Source organism: Gymnogyps californianus, chromosome 2, assembly GCF_018139145.2.
Source record: "Gymnogyps californianus isolate 813 chromosome 2, ASM1813914v2, whole genome shotgun sequence".
NCBI classification, from domain to species: Eukaryota; Metazoa; Chordata; class Aves; order Accipitriformes; family Cathartidae; genus Gymnogyps; species Gymnogyps californianus.
In genome coordinates, this window is record NC_059472.1 from 34,699,768 (window position 1) to 34,719,862 (window position 20,095).

Below are 20,095 nucleotides of genomic sequence, written 5' to 3' on the forward strand. Positions count from 1 at the left end.
AAGCATTTCTTTACCAAGAGGGTGGTCAAACACTGGAACAGGCTTCCTAGAGAGGTGGTCGATGCCCCAAGCCTGTCAGTGTTTAAGAGGCATTTGGACAATGCCCTTAATAACATGCTTTAACTTTTGGTCAACCCTGAATTGGTCAGGCAGTTGGACTAGATGATCGTTGTAGGTCCCTTCCAACTGAAATAGTCTATTCTATTCTATGCTATTCTATTTGATTCTATTCGATTCATATCTAAGTCAGGCATAAGTCATATCTTAGAGCCCTATGCTTTTTTAAGCACCTTGCCTTATATCCATTAATTTCTCTATGGCTATAATCCTCACCCCTTAATTTCCAGCCCCATTCAGTCCCAGTTCAGTCTGCCAAGATGGCAGACAGGGCTGCCAAGCATTACTAAAACCATAACCATATCTGCTCCTCTGAGTTCATCAACACATTTTACACATGACATTGGACAGCCTTCCATTCATTTGGGCTGAACTCAAGTGAGCAGCCTAGCAGTTAAAAGCTTTTTTTCCCTGTTACCAGTATAACTTTTAGAACAATAAGAATAAAACACAGGAAGTACTAATGACATTAATTACAGTTCTTCCCCCCACATTTCCACAATGAAGCAATAATAATAAACCCTATCTTTCTAAAATTTACTGAATATACTTATTTGCACTTTCGTAATGACTCATCGAATCACTTCTTTTAGCAGACCAATAAACAATTATTTTTATTTCCTTCACCTACAGTTATCATCTTGAATGCTGAGGAATTATTATAAAATAAATGCCCTATCCTGAAAAATCCTGACATAAGAGCATTTTGGATGCTTGCAGGAAAAAAGATCCTATATTAATTGATCCTCTAATGGGTCATCAGGCTTTCTGAGTTTTATTAGTGTTCATCAGAGTAGCATATAAATCTTATTATGAGAGCATAGATATTGTTGCCAACAGTGATACATTAGAAAACCATTGATCACATCAGAAGATAACAAACCAGGTGGTTTTCAGCAGCTTATTTCTCAAACAGTATATAGCAAGCTGTAGTACCAACACAAAACTATATATTTTTGGTTTTTAGTACAGTGCATTTAAACACAAAAGACTTCAGCTTTTGCTTCAACAATATCGTGCCCTGGATTTGTACTAGGATATAATGTGCAGTAAGAAACTTATGCATCATTTACTATTTCCTTCTCCCGATCTTTGAATTCTGATTCAGTAGACAGTTCTTAGCTTCTCCAGGAAGATGACATTTATGAAGCTATGTGACAAACTTATGGCCAAAGTGCTATGTTGGCTTTTCATTACTCAGAAGACTTGCACTCCATTCCCAGTTTTGACAAAGGCTTCCTGTTCAACTTTAGGCTATCACTTTACCAAAGATTTAGCAAAGCTTTGAGCATGACAGTGCTTTATTGACAACTGACCACTGAATTCAGAGAGATTATTCAGATGAAGCATGCGCTTTGGGTCATGATTTCCCTTTGTTTTAGCTCCCCCATCTGTAAAATGGGCTATTGGTCTAACCTCTTTGCTATCTTTTGTATTGTACTTACAGATTGTGAACTTTTCAGAGCAGGAATTCTCTCTTTTTTATAGAAGCGTTCAGTAGTTGAGTAAAAAGGGGCCTCTAATCTTGGAAGGTTTGCATATAGACTGCAGTGTTCTGATTGAGCAAATAACTTTGATCGTGTCACCATTACCCCACAGACAATCAGTAAACCCAGCAGTGAAGGTTGAGAGTCTTTCCGCTAACAATTCATATGTGTAAACAAAATTAGGGAGTGAAGTATCTGCTTCATGGGTGGAATTTATCTGTAAGTGCAACTTAAATTTTCTTGTAATCATGAAATTATAATGTCATTTGTTACCTGAGTTACTCTTTATATAGCACTATGTATTTGTTAACCCTTTATGTAGCGCTAAAGATAGTTAGGTTACATCACATAATGTGTACTCTAGTTTAAAAAGCAGAAAAAAGCGCATGCTTACCTAATAATTACTTCTAATGCACCTGGAAATTGAATCACATCATTTCAGCATCGACAATACTTTAAATATTATATTCTGTAAATATTACATTCTAGAGCCTGTATTAGTGGCATTGCAATCTTTTTTTGCTTTCAGAAGACTAATAAAATTGTAATATGAAATGCTTGTTTTTCCTGAATTGTAAGAATGGTAAGGCTGTGGGGACAAAAGAGTTGAAGAAGTATCATGAAGAAATTATAAAATGTTTATAAAATTATTTATAAAGTTGGGGTTTTTTTCTTCAGGAGAAGCTGTCTTTTTTTTTTTCCTTTTTCTTTTTTTTTCTTCTTTACTGTAAAATTGCACAGAGTAAGAGCCTAAATGCTATTTCCATATATTAAGAAGATGGTTTTGCCATGTTTTTCATTTTCCTCGGAAAAACAAATAGAGAAGACATGTCTGAAGAACAAAATTGGTCTTTACAGTAAAGAACACATCAACCTCTAGGTTTTAAATATAGTTTTGCAGGTTATGATGACCTAATTAAGCATAGTCTCATTGGTAATGGCAGGTAATTCCCAAATTAGCATTTTTGCACAAGGTATATACTTACAGCACCTTCCATCCAAATCACTTTCAACTGATTTAAGGTTGTGGCTGGGCCTTCACAAATTGGAGGAGGAGAAGGAGAAGGAGGATCCTCACCTCTTGTGCAGCAGCCAACCAGTTTACAACTGGGAGTACCGATCCACCATGGGTACCAGAGACACCGATGTGACAAGGCTGCTAAAGTCCTATAGCCAGCGCTTACTTATAGGATCTTACAGGAACCTACTTCAGTCACGTACAAGTCCAGGGATGCAGGAATAGGCATCTTCTGTCATAGTATGGTGAGAGGCTCTCATCTGTATTGCATAGTGTCTCAAGCTTAGCTCAGAGAAACCTACTTTCCCAAAACTTTTTTGCTGCTCCCAGAGAGTGGAGTTTTTAGTGGAGTCCTAGTGGAGTTTCTCACAACATTCCCTCTAAGAAGGAATGCATCTGGCACTGTGAAAATGTTTCCTGTGGAAATTGTTTGTTGATATCAACAGAATTCCCTGTCTTAAACAATTTTGGTTTGGGGAAAAGCTTTTAAACCTGAGTGTCCACTGCATACTTTCTTTTTGCATGTGGACCAAGTAAGATGTTATAATGTGTCCAAGGTCGTACAGGAGCACATGGAAAGTTGCAAAAGAGCAGGATGCAGTGGATTAACTCTTAAAGAAAATAGTGCTATACAGAACTAAAATGTACTAGAATATAGTATATTTTAGTTTACATAGTACTATTTTTAATTCAATATTCTAGTATATTTTAATTCTGTAAATTACTAACTACTCTGTTACTTTATAATATTAGAAAACCACAGAATTGTTCTTGTATTACTTGAAAATGCATTGTCCTGCAGTCCTGCCAGACTGAGAATCAGAATTTTTTATTTGGCTGATGTGTTACTACAGAGTTCCTTTTTGCCAGTTAAAAGAAGTATTAACTTAATAATTTTGAGAATATAGAAATCATTATACTAAAATGAGGCAAAAGCTCATTAAATTATGGAAATGAGATTTATGGCAGGTTACTCAGTTATGCATATTGACTGTGGAATTCAGAATTGCTTCTTGAAGGTTCACCAGCCCTACTGTAAGGAATCCTAGTGCCTTCGGCACTTCCTGAGCTCATCCTCATTCAGTCCCACCCTTTTCCTGTATCCTCGTCTTTTCTCTTTTGCAAAGAGGCCAAAATACATGAAACTGGCTGGATTGAATAGGCAGGAGTATGACCTGAAGCTCGTATATATAAATATGTACCTATGCCTTTTTCCTCACTATCCCAGGTGCATTCTGCAATCCCTCTCAAGCTTCAGATTTCATCTTGAGCTGAAAAGGCACAAGGTCTCTTCTTAGCCTTCTTGGGAAACACTGGCTGCATTTACAGTGTCCTGCAAGATGACATTTTCAGACACTGCTTGAGCCACAATCCTGAAACAGCCCTGTGCTGCCAATACATATACTTCACTAGGCCTTGGGGGAAAGCATGCGGCTGTCACCTCTCTAAAAATGCTGTGGCAGAACCAGGGCACCCTTCTCTTCTCATTTACAGGGCTGGCCATGCTGTCACATCACTTACTGGAGCCCTTCCAGGAGGAAGGACATGTTACACAAGAACTCCACAAGAAATTCTACATTTAGAACAACTATGAGTGTGTCTGCAACCAAACTAAAGCTTCCCTTGCCTCACAGCCATCAATGACATGCTGTTCAAGCAGACCAGCAGACAGTATGAGACTCTGTGCATACATCACACACATCCACACAGTGCTTTGGCTTTCAGAGGCTATTCCCTCCAAATACGGGCTAACTCGCGCTTTAATGGTGCTGCCCAGCTGCTGGCATCACAACAGCTGTGTGAGCCAAAACCGCCCCATGGCTGGCCTTCAGCCAGCAAAGGTGCATCAATTTTGAACCGACGGTAGCAGGGCCAGCATGTCACCATAAGAAAACACACAGGTTCATCCACAAAGAAAGCTTATCTTTACTTGGTTAGAAAACATTTCTTGGTTCTGCTTTCGAGACCAGGTTCTCCTTAGGCACTCAGACATATCATGTCTAGGAATATATCTGCTGGTTGCTTGAACTGCAAACTGACGAACAGAACTCCGTGTTTATTTCCTAGACGGATAATCCCACCTTACCTTCTTCCCACCCTCCAATCCTATTCTTTTCCTCATTAAGATCAGGCAGCTGAGAAATCTTTTAGGATCAGATGTTAGTGACTCCCTTTCCAAATTCCCTTGCCCTAGTTCCTTTAAACTCGTGCTATAGAGTGCTCTTATGCTGAAGAAAAAGGACTCTGTTGCCTATGTCTGTAGTGTTAGATAATGCCTTCAACAAAGGCGACAAGGTAAGTCCTGACAAGTATTCTTAGTCCTCAGAAGGGAGCAGGAACTGTGTTCTTGCTGCTTGGAGTCAGTGGTTCAGACAGGTGCATAATCTGATTGTACTGAATACAGTGAACAGACGTAAAAAAAGTCCTTGGACAATCTCCAAAGCTAACTTCAGTGTAGAGCCAAGAATTTGAGTGTTGGAAAGACCTGCCTGGCAAGATTGGAGGCAAGGGATGTATCTCTAATAGCCATATGTGAGGTACTAGGAGGTGGGAGAGAGGGCTGCTGTGTTATGTTAAGGCAATTGCTGAATGCCTTATCAGACACCCTCAGATGTTACTTGGATGCAGATGGCTACAGCTTTCTCTGGTGGGGCTCAGTGTCACTTAGCATCAAATATTGCCAAATGCCCAGTAAAAATATGGCATTGTTAGCCTGTTGATACTTAACTTCTTTGGGAAGCTCCAGTTAAAGATTATATTTTTGGTTTGGTTTATGGTTTTTGTTTTTCACTCTACCAGTCTTTCATGGAGACCTGGGCAGCCAAGACCTGGCTCCCTTATTGTTTCAGAAATTCCAACGCAGTTTGGAGGTCTTGGGAGGAGAGAGTCCCTCTGGCCAGCCTTGGGAGGCTTTTAGTTGATCGTAGGAAACAGTGGAGAGGGGTGACATTTCTGAGGCCCAGATGTGTTCCTTAGGAAAGTGCCTTCAGTCCGTCAAGTGCCATCAGATATTAGTAAAAGTCATACCTTTACGTATATTGGGCAGTGGAGAGCTGTCACAGGATGTGAATTTTCTAGCTAGGTGAGGAACAGATCAGGTGCTATTTGAGCAGCATTGTAAGGCTGAAGATATGGTATTCCAATTGGGATGCTTTCACCACAGCAGTCACAAGGAGCAAGCTAATGTGAATGTGGATGTGTCCATAATAAATAATCATTGCAATTTGACAGCTCCATGGCTTGGGCTTAATGGTTAGGCAGAGCTCTTTTAGCTATCCTTTTCTTTTTACGCCCCTAGTTATATCCCATGTGAAAAGAGAAGAAAACCAAAGTTTATGCATGTTAAAACACTCAGCATTACCTTATGCATCTCAGCAAAGACGGAAGGAAATCCCCTACATGACGGAGAATTTTGTGAATGGTGATCGCAACTGTGACTTTATATATGGCAACTTTTAATTTGTGTTGTGCTGCCTTTCCCTTTTACCAGGAAGATTATAAAAAGCCATAAGAACCAAACCTCTAGTCCTCTCCCTCTTTGCAAGCTTAACTCCTCGAAGCTTCCTCCTCAAATGTCATTTGAGAACAAATCCTGGCTTGTCTACATCCAGCCTTCTTTCTCAACAGCTCCCTATTTCCACCCCTGGTTTTCAGAGATGCCAAAAAAGTTGTGATTTTCCTGCTCAAGAGGCATTGCATGCTGAGTAATTCTTCTTCTCAGCAATGCTTGCTTACCAGATGACTCAGTAACTTCCAAAAACTTCGTGCTGCTCTTCCTTCCTCTCATCTTAGCACTGTGTAGTGATGCATATGCTTCTGGCATATGCAAAAACGCTGTATCTGCCTAACACAGCTAGAGTCTCCTTTAAACTCAAAAGCAGAAAAATGTGTATAGACATTCTTCTCTGGGCACAGAATTTCTCTATGACATAAAACACAGATAAGCCTCACAGAAGATAAAAAAATCAAAGGAGAGTAGTGGTGCTAGCAAAGATAGAAGTGGAGAAATGGTTGCAATGTATTTGGCAGAAGCCATTATTGAACATACAGAAAGATCATCGCGGTTCTTTGTTCACAGAGCTCCCCAGCTTCTGACTTCTTATGGGACCTGATCCTGGAATCTGGGATGTGGCCTCTAGGAAGAAAAATAGAAAACGCTGTCCACAATACAGACAGAGTTAGAGCAATTTTGTTTCTTCAACACAGTGTTTGCTCAAGTCTTAGCACTGAACTGTTAAATCAGACAACCAAAACCTGGAGCAAAGCATCTCAGCCAGCTTGTCTTTATGCAAACAGCTGGATAGAAATGCACCTTGGTAACTGAGTCCTAGTGGTGAATGGGCTCATGGGTGTTTAGCTAGGATTTGGGGGGAGGATATTCTTCATACTGGCTGCTCTGTAAGTATTTCCCTAGTGAATGTGAGAGAATTTGTCTTCCTAGCTTCTAGGCAGACTTGTGTTACCGACTAGAGTGGTTAACTTGGGTCTTCATAAGGTAAGTGATCGGATTAGGAAGACAAAGCCAGTGTGTGAGAGTTCAAGGCACACATATATGTATGTAAGACAAGCTAACATACACACAAAGGGAAAAAAAGTGATTCAAGCCCTATTTCCTGTAGGTTATAAGGGCAGAAGAGACTTTTCATTCTGATGGTTAATTACTTCCATGTCAGATACTATGATCATGAAGGTAGAAGTTAAATAGATTAGGGTAATTAAGCAAAACATACCTCAAAACATGCCTCTCAGAAAAAGAAAGAATGATAGATATGTAAGGTAAGTCAGTCTTCAGTCCCTCAGACTTCACTCAGAGGCAATTTATGTCCTATGACCCTTTGCAAAACTGAAGACATAAAGTGACTGAACCAAATTAGTAAGTGGTCCCAACAATTACCAAAAAGTACATTAACTTCAACTACTGAGCGATTTAGAGTAAATTGCTATGAGTGTCAGTGAATTTTTGGTAACACCGGCCACTGCCAGCATTTTAGCAAGGCAGTCCAGACTGACATCCCAATGCAATAGTTTTACCGTGAAGTCTTATTTTTGTTTTAATCATAATATTTCTATTATACTATTTTTCAGGCCCTGATTATATCAAACAAAAATTTCAAGAAGGAATGGAGGTGAAAGAAAAATCTGAAGAAAAAGTTCAGGAAAAACCACCTACCCCAAAAGAGTCACCTCACTTTTATCGAAAAGGTACTACACCCCCTCGAACCCCAGAAGCAAGTCCAAGGCATAGTCCTCCTGTTTCTTCTGAGCCTTCTCCTTCAAAACAACTGAAAAGGCAAAGCTCCACTTCTGGGGCAAGACTCAGTCAAGAAAAAAAGCTTTTAGCCACTGAGAATATAACACCCACAATTAACAAGCCTTTACATTCAAAAGCACCAACGAAGGAGGAAGTAGCTGTGAAACACCAGCCAAAGTTTTCAGCCCATCACAATCCCATCAGCACAGAGAATGGGGAGCTGCATGGTCACTACCATGGCTATTATGTAAAAATGAATCCAACAGTGCTTCCACAGGAGCTCAGGGAAGAAGATGAATATGTCAACCCATCACCGTCAACACTTGCACGGATACCCCCCTCACAGAAGCCAAGTCCTGCTAGATCTGGGGCTAAGCCAGATGCCAAAGAAAACAAACCTGACACAAAAATTAAGAAACCAGAATTTGCTGCACCAAAGAACCCAGCTAATAATGAGTCACATTCAGCAGTGGAAAAAGAAGTAGAAAACAGCTCGGTGAGTACTGCAAGAAACTTTTTCACTTTCACTGCCCTTTTGCCTCCTAGTGCTGAGCTTTGCAGCCTAAAGACAGGCAAAGCTCACTTCTGTCAAATCTTCATCTGGATACAGTCTGATAGCTAGAACCCACTACACCAGATTGGAGTGAGGAACAAATATTCCAGTCCTTTATATTATCCTTTTTGAAAACTGGGAAGGGATAGTTGATAGCCAGATACTGACAGACTTTGAAACACCAATCCCTTATTGCATCCATAAACACAAAAGTGTGTTAGTGTGTGTATTAATGTGTGTGTATATGTATATACGTGCATTTTGGGTGCATGTATATACATATTTGCAGATATACATATATATATATTCCCTCCCCCAAAACAATGTTCGTTGTACTTCAGTGGATAATTGGGCAGTACCGGGAGTTATATTCAAGTTCTTCCCCAAAGGTCTACTTTTGACTACTGTTGGAGACAGGATGCTGGCCTGTGGTCTGACACAGTCCAGACAATCTCCTGTTTTCATTTTCTTCTCTGTGTTGATTGTAGGCTCTAAAAACAGGCAATTTGCATCAAAATATAAACTGTTGTAAAATGCATACTTCTAACAATGCTTGTGTTTTACAGTGACGTGAAAAATTTTACTTTCTTTTTTGTCAGGAAATGGAGAAGGAGTTTTAAAACTAGACATTCAGATCAGTGTGAATCTGAATCTCATTATTATTTAGAAATAATAGAACTATCAATAGTTATGCAGAAAAGGAGAGATGACTAATAGCATTTCTATTCCATGTTAGAAGAAAAAGCCAGGTTATTGAATTCAGAATCTCTGATGATGATAAAATTATTTCTGGTCCAAGAGAAACTCAGGAAAATGTTAGTTGTAGATCCTAAAGTTAACTTCTGGTGAATGAAAAGGTCTAGATAATTGTTATAATGTTTCTTTTTTATAAGCATTGTTTCTTTGAATGATTTTTGGTACTCCAGTAGAAAAAAAACAGTGTGTCATTATTGATGGGATAAACAGAATGACCCATTTAATGAGATCCAGATAGCCTAGCACTGATCTCAGGCAAAACAGTTGAATAATTGACACCAGACTTCATTAATAAAGAATTTAAAAATAAAGAGGTGTAAGATTTTCCAACCAACATGCATTGTAAAAGATCTTGTCAAACAAGTTTGACATCTTCAGGTGTGACAGAGGAATCATATCCTCAATCAAGAAGGTCACTTGATTTGCTTTTACACAGTTATTTATTCTGACAAGGAAGCCAGAGTAATGCAAAGGCTAAATGTCACATTAAAATAATTTTTTAAAAATTGACTGATGGTTCTCAAAAAGAAATCAGAAAAACATCAGTAATTTGGTATTATTCTGGTGAGGTCATTCTTGGATTAATTCTGCTGCTCTATTTTATTAACATTCTTATTAATGACATGGAAGAGGACAAAAGTATTACCCATGAAGTTTACAGAAGATACAGAGACCAGGAAACTAATAAATAATGAAGACAACAGATCACCAATACAAGCTGCTAAGGAAGATGCAAGTATAATTATCCATGTGCAGCACAGCAAAATATAAGATTGTATATTGAAAGACAGTTAATAGAGCCTAGCCATGCAGGATCGGAACTGGAAAAGGTTGGTGGATCAGGAGCAAGAGAGGCAACTGAGCATGAGCTCCCAGTCTGCTGCTGTTGTTCAGAGATGTTAATATAATCCTTAGATTTATCAACAGGAAAGATTAAGCAAGAGTACATGGGAGACTGTTTTATCTGGTTTTGGCACTGGTGCAACCACTTCTGGAATAAAATACAGTGTCCATAAATCAGGGATTTAAAATGAAAAAAACCTTAAGGGAAAGTCTCACGAAGAGCTGCAGGAATGATTAGAACATTTCTTACAATGAAAGATTCAAGGCAAAAAAATCTGACACATTAAATCACTTTCTGTAAGTACACTTTATAAAATAATTTCCCAAGCTAACAGGCAAATGTGTAAGAAGATCCAACAGCTAGGCAGATTTAGATAAAAGTCTTGTTTTAAATTGCTTTTAATGGTATTAGTTGAATGTAACATCAGTTTTCAGATGCCGAGTTCTTGGAGCCGTCACTGAAGTTTGATAATGAGCATTTTGCCAAGATGATATCCTCTAGTTCAGCAGGAAGCTTGTATTCCGTTTCGTGCAGATCAAAGTAGATGTTCACAGTGGTTTTGTAATCTGCAAATCTGTATTACAGCTGATATCAGCCCTTTAACCTTTCAAATCTCACAGATATGACTCCTATGTAGGGTAACACAAAGCTGTCAGGCTTGTAAATGTTGAGTGAGCATGCACAGAATTTTAGCCTGAATTGGAATTTTTTGTTCAGCTCTGGTGAAAATAAGTGGCTAGAAATAGTCCTTATTTTTCCTACATTCCATCCAAACCAAATAATGGTTTTGAGCTGAGGGAGTCTTCACCTTAAGAAACCAAGTAGGGCATCTAAACAGCAGTTTATTGACCTTCTAGAATAATCAGGATAAGGACTATGAACCTATAGCCTGTTATCAGGAAAGGTGGAAAAGTGATGAGATATTGTACATTAGCTACTGTTTGTTTACTGATATTACAGGTCATCTGGGAACTGTCTGTCTGCTTCATTTGGAGCACTGTAATTGCATTATTCCTATTATCAGCATTTCGATAAGGAAGGAAGGTAGATTTTAGGAACTCATTTTTAATATAACAGCATCTTAAGATATATGTAGACGTACGTGTTTTTTTCAAAGATGTCTTCCATATGTGTCTAGAAATTTGCCTTAATAGAATAAATTTCCTACATGCTTATTTCTTTAAAATGCTGAAATGAGTAAAAAACCTAAACCAATTAAAGCAGAAAGGAGTAGCCTACTGGCCTAGCAGACTGAGGGAGAGAGTACAGAATGACTGTTAACATTGCCTGGATACTTTTCTTTTTAATTTTTACTATCACCTTTCAACTTCAGAAAAACAGTAGCCTGTTCTGCAGTGCTCCTGGACTGAGCTCAGTAGTGTGCTGCCGTTATGCAGGGGCTAACCTTAGAGTGCAGTTACTGAGGAGAAGCCAGATTAGTGTACTTGTGCTTCTTTTTATCTCAAACACTTCTGAATGTTGAGACTTCAGAATTCTAGGGCTGCACTGGGGAATTATTTTGTTTTAGTCAGTAATTGCAATTGCTTTATAGTCATCCTGACAAATGATTTTGTTGTGGTTTGAAAGTAAATCTGCCTTAGATCCTCCATAAAAGTTTAAAAATATATTTATTAAGGAATATAAAGAGAAAAGAACTCTCACTCTCATGAAAAGAGAATGAGAAAACATGTTTCTGGAATGCAAAAATGAATCTGTAACATATTGAGCACTTTCATTAGATTATCTGAAAGCGCTGTATAAAATTGTGCTGTGCTTTTTCCAAGTTTCCAGTGATAATGCATTAAGAACATAGATACAGAATGTAAAATTTCCAGTTCTTCCTTCCATGTATCTTCCATGAGAAATCAAAGCCATTTCTCCCATCTGAATGAAACATAAACTTTCATTTGGATTAAGAACTTCAAACAACTTTATTTACAGAAAAGTCTGCAGCAGCTGTTTTAGTAATCAAATTCATGTTTCATATTTTCTGTGAATCTGTTACATCCTTAAGAATGTCATTGAATGTCATCTGTCCAATAAGTTAAGTTATAGGAACAGTATTGATTCTCTAGATATCCCCATTTCTGGCATTATACTTGAAAAATATCAGCACGTACTTCTTATGCCACACATATAAATGTGTTTATATACTTATTTTCTAATGTTCAAAAATCAAAGTTTAAAATTATTTCAGACTCTTTCATAAGAAAGAGTCATCGTTTTATCAAGGTGAAAACATGCATAAAGCATGATGACAAAGTCACCATTTGTCAGCTGCTCCAAAATAGCTATCTGTTTGCAGGCGTTTACCCTAATAAATGAGAGGTAAATCATCCTTTCTTCACTGAGAATTAGGCACCTTCAAATCACCTTATAATTACCACAGTGTGAAGTGTGCAGAGACACTTGACCACAAACCAGTACTAACTGTTGTTTCTAATTGCTCGTTAGCAGCCTCTAGCCCCAGTATCAGCTTGCATGCTGCTATCCCACCTTGAATACGAGCTAATTTGAGATTGTCTTGGATTTGGGTAAAAAGTAGGATTGAATTCCAAAAAATACTATTGTAGTGTACATTCATGAATACACATTTTATTTGCCCGGTATGTGTCCATGTGTTGCCCTAGGTCAGGTCCAAGCCGAGGCACAAGTGTTCTACTATATTGTCATTTTTTAGTTTTGTAGGTAAAGATTTTTAAGCCACGCAGAGTGTTTAGTCTGGTTTTTACCTGTATCTAAAATCATTATGTTTTCCTGAATGTTACCCAGTGTGCTTCTACTCTCATCTCTTTGTTCACTTAACATCCAGTTAGTAAGGAATATAACTACCATGATGTTAGAAAAATAGATCAGTATTTGCCTGATCCTAAAAAAAACCTCCGAGCAAGAACTTCATGCTAAATTTAATGGGCATTCCTAATGCAATGGGATTACAAGACTAGTCTTAATACTTCCTGGCACTACATTTTAGGAAAATAACTTTTTTCCCTCCCCAAATGAAAACTAATCGTATGGTTCTATTTTTAGCTACATAAGTGTCTGACTTACTAGAAGCTGAAAGGGCAGTTTTTAAGCAGGACTGGAGTTTTTCTACTACAGCTTCTTTAGTGCACCTGTTCTAGTCACTCTTGGACTGTTCAGACTAATTTTGGCTTTTGCTATTTTAAGCCCTTGCAGGACACTAAAGTCTTATTTATGGTATTTGTCTTAAAGCATTAAATGCTCATTTCATAGGTGTCTACAAAACAGGTAGTAATTTATTGCATAATAACCATGTGCTCCACAAATATTGTTTGATCATTTTTTAGTATATCAGGAAATTCTGCTTTGGGCTGGAAGTTGTAGTTATCAGAAGAGGAAACAAAATGCACATAGCAGGCCAAAGGAGATGAGATTTACTTCTTTGTATGAAGCATAGACTCATTATCATAAACAGATAACACATTTTTCTTTGATCTTCATATAAAATCAACAACCCAGTTCTTAAGGTGTCACTTTCTTCTGTCTTTGTAGATGAGATTTCTTGATTCAGACCATAGTCCCTAGGTTTTTTAGCCTAATTTATCTAATGTTATTGTGGTGAGATTGTTATACCTAACCTGACTGACAGATGCATCAATAGAGAAGTCCCCTCCCCCTCCACCAAGCATAATTCTGTAAGACTGTGCACTAATGATACTGAGTTGCTGTTTGAGCTCAGTCCCAACTTGCCATTCAGCCAAAAGCTGTCTTGCAGCTATCAGGATGCTGTTTCAGGATATATTTCAGGTAATGAATGAGTTCCTGGCTCCTGTGAAGTCCCCATAGGTCCAAATTTTTCTTCAGTAGTAGTAAATCAACTTGATTTCCATGGATGTTATTTTCAAATATGCAAAACATTAGATGGCCAAATCCCAGTGAATTTTAATGGTATTAGGCAATGATCTCCTTCACAGTTCCTTGCAATTCCTGGTGCCGTATAACTGTAAAATCTTTAGGTGGGATCCCAAACTATAAAGGAACTATTGACCTGATTTTGATCACACAGGGAGTCCTTATTAGAATCATAGAATGGTTTGGGTTGGAAGGGACATTTAAAGAAAAGATCATCTAGTCCATCCCCCCTGCCATGGGCAGGGACATCTTTCACTAGATCAGGTTGCTCAAAGCCCCATCCAACCTGACTTTGAACACTTCCGATGATGGGGCATCCACAACTTCTCTGGGCAACCTGTTCCAGTGTCTCAGCACCAGAGAGAAAGATGCTGAATCCAAATCTTAGTGGAAATTAATAGTGTAATCACACTTCCTGTAGAGAGAGATGTAACATTAGCATGTATATACTGTTCTTGTTTGTCATGAGATTCTGGGATTTTTTTGGAAAAGAAGTCATTAAATGGAAGGTTCACTCTAGGGGTGTTGACACTGACATTCCAAGACAGCCAAACGGAGGGATTCTCAAAGTAGCTGTTGTTTCAAGTAAAACATGTTTTATTGCTCAAAGTCTTCCAATATGGCTTTCATGCATAAATCTCACAATTGCCAAATGCATTTGGTGGGAATCCTGATGGGAACTTGGATTTCCGTCACGGTAGAAAAGCACGTAAGTACCCAAGCTAGCACAATTGTGACCGTGCCAGAAAAGAGAAAGAAGAAATTAACCTTGAGTTACACACTACTACAGCGAGGCTGCTTACAGTGCTGTGGTCAGAAACGTAACCATATCTGGAGTCATGCTTTCCTTTTATGCCTGTTCTCTGTCACCAAGTGTCTCATGTTCTTTGGCACATAGTGGCTCACTTCCAGTAAGAAGGAAGGAACATGGTTCCACTTCTGTTCTGTGACCCGATGGTTAAAACATACCACTGGTAAGTGGGAACTTGTTATTCAGAATCCCTTTGACTAAGGTGACCTTAAACCTAGTCTTCAATTTCCTAGTGAAGAGTTTAGACATTCTGCCATTAAGCAAAATGTGAATGTTGCTGCCAATACTATTACCCCTATGGCAACATTTAACTAGCATCCTGATAGTCTCAATTGTTGTTTGAACTTGAACACTTAGTTCCTCAGCATGTGAACAGATACCTCTGAATAGGTGCAAAGGGAACTTTATGGCCTTTATGGATAGAGGTGCTGACTGCGTTTAGACTCCCCAGAGATTTAAGGAGTACTTGACATAACATATTTTGTGACTTATTGAAGAACTTAGCGGTCCACAGCTGGCCTGCCATCTTAACTACTGTGTAAAGGTGTGTTCTGGTAGAAAGTGTTTAATGAGACTGTTTCAGGATGAGAGCATGTGATACAGTAATGACACAAGTACTATTCAATAGCTTCCCAGTTACACTGCTGCAGCAAATTAATAATAGCAAGTTCTTACACCTTAGCATTCCAGAAATTATATAGCTAATGTTAGCATTGTCAGGAAGCATAATGAACTTCTGCAAGGCATGCCTCATGTGGAACATGAAAAAAATTATGTCATTTCTAATGAAATATATACCTTCTTATGCAAGCCAGTGATCCTTATGTAGCTCAGAAGATCGTTTTCTGCAGAGATTTTTTGGTGGACTTTTTTGTGATTTAGGAAAGTGTTGTCTGAGTGAAGAGTTTTTCTGTTTCTACTTACAGTAAATGTGCAACCTTAAAATATAAGCGTATACAAATCTTTGTGAAAATATGTTGTAGGAAACCAAATATGTTCAGAGGAGAACAGAAGAATTGAGAATTTCCATCTGTTCAGGACATTATTTCAATTTGCTCATTAGAAAGCATCCATGTTTTAAAAAATTATCCAAAATTGCTGAAAATAATTAAAAACTTTGTTCTCTGGCTTCACAGAAAGACTAAAATTATGTAATGATTAAGTTTTCTAACCAAGTTTAGCTCTAGCTAGGAAGGAAAGGAGTACTTTGACTTTTCATTTCTTCAGTACATAGGTCTGTAAGATAAGTGTCAGAGTAAATCAAAACAAGTTTAATTTTGCAAGTGTAAAATTGTTTTTTAATCTGTAATGGAAACATTGCTAGGTATGTTAGTGCAATGGTAAGTAACTTTTTTTTTCCCCTTTGGTTATCAAAAAAAGGGTATTCTTTTCGTAAAACACATTGTCATGTCTGTTTTGAAACAGGTTGGAATTAGAGAAGGAACCTACTTTAAGGATGAAGAGCAGCACTTCAGCTTTCCTGAAGTAGTTCAAATTCTTTGTTTTGCTTTATTTTAAGCTGATATTGGTTTTGTGTTGATGTATTTGTTTTCATTTGTTTATGCAGTCATATTTGTCAGATGGTTTAATCTCAGTGTGGTTAAGAACAGTGTAATAATATACTCTCACCTGTATTTATTTATCTAGCTCATTTTCACACAGATGATATTTAGCTCACCTGAATACCCAGGGTAATGGCTGTGTTTCAGGAGCAGAGTCTGTATCTTTAATATTTAGGTAATCCTTCAGAGCAAGGTCAAAACCAGTAGAAATGATAAAGCCAGGTCATATTCATTGCTGTGCACTGTGTAGAAGGTTGCATTAATTCTGATATCTTTATTTTATTTTCAGGGCCCTAACTCAGTCATGATCGCCCTGGTAATGCTGTTGAATATTGGTTTAGCCATTCTTTTTGTCCATTTTCTAACTTGATTGGAATTAGGAAAGGTAAGAAAGGTCTTGTTTTCATATAAAATCACCATCTCCACCCCACCTCAAATGACAAAGATTTAATTTCTTTGCATACTTTTAATGTTCCCTACTTTAATTTTAGCTATGCCTGAATGTGATTCAACATAGTTATTTAATAATGTAACTGTTTTGACCCTTCAGTGAAGTCATGACAACTAGTGGTGTTAGCCCACAGTTCTCTGCAGTTGTGTCATCAGCCTTTTAAATGGCACCTGTCATACTCAGACACAGGGAAGGAGGCTTGGAATTAGGATGGGACGCAAGAGAGATGAAACTTGGAAAATTCAGCCAGGGGCCCAGATCAGTTTCTCTGCTGATGGCTCGTGGCTTTGGGGTCCTCTGAAAGCTGAAGCAAGCAGCCATGTTGGAAAACAAACAAAATAATCTGCTGAAGCAGCCCCGCCAGTGAAGTGCGTTGGCTTCTCCATCTGTTCCAGCAGAGTGTGACTAAACTGGAAATGTACGGAGCTGCACTTTTTGTTGATGGAAGCTAACAGCTGCCTTACTATTTTACCGTCTGATGTTTTTAGTGGGGAGATGGGAAAACGACTGCCAGAGGAATGTGGTCAGAGGATTCTGTTGCTGTGGAAGTGATTCCAGCGTTCACTCCTATCTCATTAGAAGAAATAGTTAGCAGCATCAGTCACCAGTCTTATTCCATTACCTGCTGCTTTTAACATCTCCTGCAGTGTTCTGGGAGATAGAATTTCATTTGCCTGTGCATGATTCTGTTCGTTCGTTGTTTATGAAATCTGATGTATAGCCATAACATAGTGTCTAGTCCAACCTGGAGAAAGCTACCAGTTCTGCCTAGCAGAAGAAGCAGAAAATGAAATCTCTTTTTCTAATCCGAAGATAAAATTCTTAAATTCATTTTCCTAAACCTGAAGAGCCGTTTTGCTTTAAGGTTTAGCAAGTGATATACCATGATTGCAAAATTTAAAGATGTTGATATCTTCCTAAAGTGCTCAAATGCTCATGCCAATAGCGAGCAAAATTTTTCATAATAAAAGAATAAGAATCTTAAGTTGATATCAGCACATTCTAAACAGGAGGTGGAATATCAGAATAAGCCAAGAAACACGAGATACAGGGTTTGCATGTTGACTTTTTTTCCTTTTTTTTTTTTCCTCTTTTTTTTTTTTAAATTCTGGTGCTGTGGTAATTGGTGATTTGAATTATTATGTTTCAACACTGAGGTATTTTGCCAGCGGTTAAAATAAAGTCTTGTCTGAGTGCACATTAATGCCAATGACAGTTAAGCTAGCTAATGCTCATAATAAATTATCATAATTTTAAAATACTAGATTTGTGTTGAATACATTCAGGTAGAGCGTTTAGAAATGTTAAGTGATTGTTTATTGATTTGATGCCTTCAGTGTCTTTAAAGTCCATTTATAATTTTACCTCAGCATTAAAAAAGCCTCAGAATTTTTCATTTGGAAAGTTTGTCTTAAGTAGTTTCACAGCCCTTTATTCAAATGATGTGATCATGTTTCTTTTTATGTGCCATTATACTGTAATTATTGTACCCTATATTAATCAAAAGCATGCTTATTTACTGAAAATATGTGGTGTGATCATTTGGCAAGTAAATATTTTAATTGAAAGCTACAAAAAGCAAAGGGCTTGTATTAGGGTTTATTTTATCTCTATTAGAAAATCTTTCATACAATATAGTTTTTGAACCTGTTTGTAAACTTTCTAAGTGTTTGCATGGTTTAATGGGCAACATTCTTACAACGTACATTAGCTATCTTTTGATGCAGCATATTAAAGTAACGTAGGTATGGACTGAATATTGTGCAGCGAAGCAGCTCCGAGCAGGGCAGTAACACCGTGGTGTTTTTTACAGAAGTATGTTGAGAATCCTGTGTTTTGACCAGTGTGGATAAAGAAGAAAGCAGAAAGAGAGCAAATGAAAATAAAACTTGTATATTTATTTTTTAAAAAAGTTTAAATTGTGTTTTAACTTTAGGAAAGTAATTTTTAAATAAGAACAAGATTTTAAAAGTTACTGTGTAAGCCTTGACATAATGGACAAAATGTTCCATCCAACAGTGAAATCGCCCCCTGTCTCCTTACATGGAGAGGTAATTTTGTAACTGACGTATTTAATTCCTATTAAATGTTTATTTAAAATACTTTATGCTCTGGAAATAATGGTTAACAAAGCTTATGAAAATGTTTATAAATTTAAGTAAGCATGTTAGTACCATTTATAAATATGTATCATTTATAAGCTTTTTTAAAACAAAGCTCAAACAAATTGTTGGTATTTTTCTAAAATGTGCACAGCTGTATTTTACATGAAAGGCTATTTATAATTGGTTGTTATACTGTACACTACATTTTGGACAGCACAATGAAGCCTGCCAATGTACTTAATAATGTCATTTTGTCTATTTAAAGTTTCTTGCTGTCAAAGAATGAACTCTTTATCTATGAATTTCTCTATTTATAATTCTTGACCCAAAATGTACAATGTACAGTTTTCACAACTGTATTTGCTTTAATAAAAATAAGTTCATTATTAATAGAGTTTGAGACTAGTTTTTCCTGTTTATGAATGACTTTGTTCACTCTCTGGAAACAATTTTTCTAACAAATTCAATAAACGAGGAGTGAAGCAGGAAGATGGGTGAAGTCCTGGCCCCTTTGAAATCATTGTGAGTTACTATTTTCAACAAAATGATTCTGGGAAACAATTAAAAGTAAAAAAAAAAAAAAAAAAAAAGTCAAGTTTCCTTATGTGTCTTCTTTTATCTTCTGATACAGGACTTTTGTATCGTTATAGATTTAGTATCTTAAATTATATTCCCACTACAGGGATGGTTTAATCAATCTTGTTTTAATGAGTGAGTGACTGGACCATTAACAGCTGTTCTTGTAAGTGAATCAACAACTTTTTTAGACTTCTCTCCTTCTCAAGGTCTTCATAGATTCAAAATTAACATGAAGTTTGTGAGCCAATATTGTACACAGAGAAAATTCACCATTACAACTGTCTTGAAGCCACCGCATTTGCTGAACTAGTAAACCAGCTGAGAATTTTACTTTCTGTGATTCCAGTTCAGATTACTAGCCAACTGTACTGAAATCCTAATGTTTAGTTGAAAAGGAGAGCAGGTTTTCTCAGTAGTTCCTATTTAATGGAAACATATTTTTAGGAAGTAATTGTTACTGTTGTATTCTTTAAAATAATTCTACCAGCATGAAGTTTAACTTTAAGAATTTATATTTTCTACACAATAACCCACTCCCTAAAGAAAATTTTTGGCTCTTCAAGTAGGGACAAATACATTTTCAAGAAAAATAAACAGAAATACCTATAATGCCAGAAAATTTTAAAGTCAAGTTCACTGAGACAGCTCTTCTCTGACATTTTGTGATCCACGTTGTATAACATGT

The 20,095-nt window shown here is 37.3% G+C and overlaps 1 protein-coding gene across 1 annotated transcript in view; it reads left to right on the forward strand.

The window, feature by feature from the left end:
* Positions 1–18,853, forward strand: part of JPH1 (junctophilin 1) — an 89,165-nt gene extending 70,312 nt beyond the window's left edge. The window contains exons 4-6 of the mRNA XM_050891337.1: positions 7,708–8,369; positions 16,565–16,660; positions 18,540–18,853. Of these exons, the coding sequence (XP_050747294.1) occupies positions 7,708–8,369; positions 16,565–16,645 (743 nt within the window). The 3' untranslated portion in view covers positions 16,646–16,660; positions 18,540–18,853. The remainder of the gene's footprint in view (positions 1–7,707; positions 8,370–16,564; positions 16,661–18,539) is intronic.
* The last annotated feature ends 1,242 nt before the right edge of the window (positions 18,854–20,095 follow it).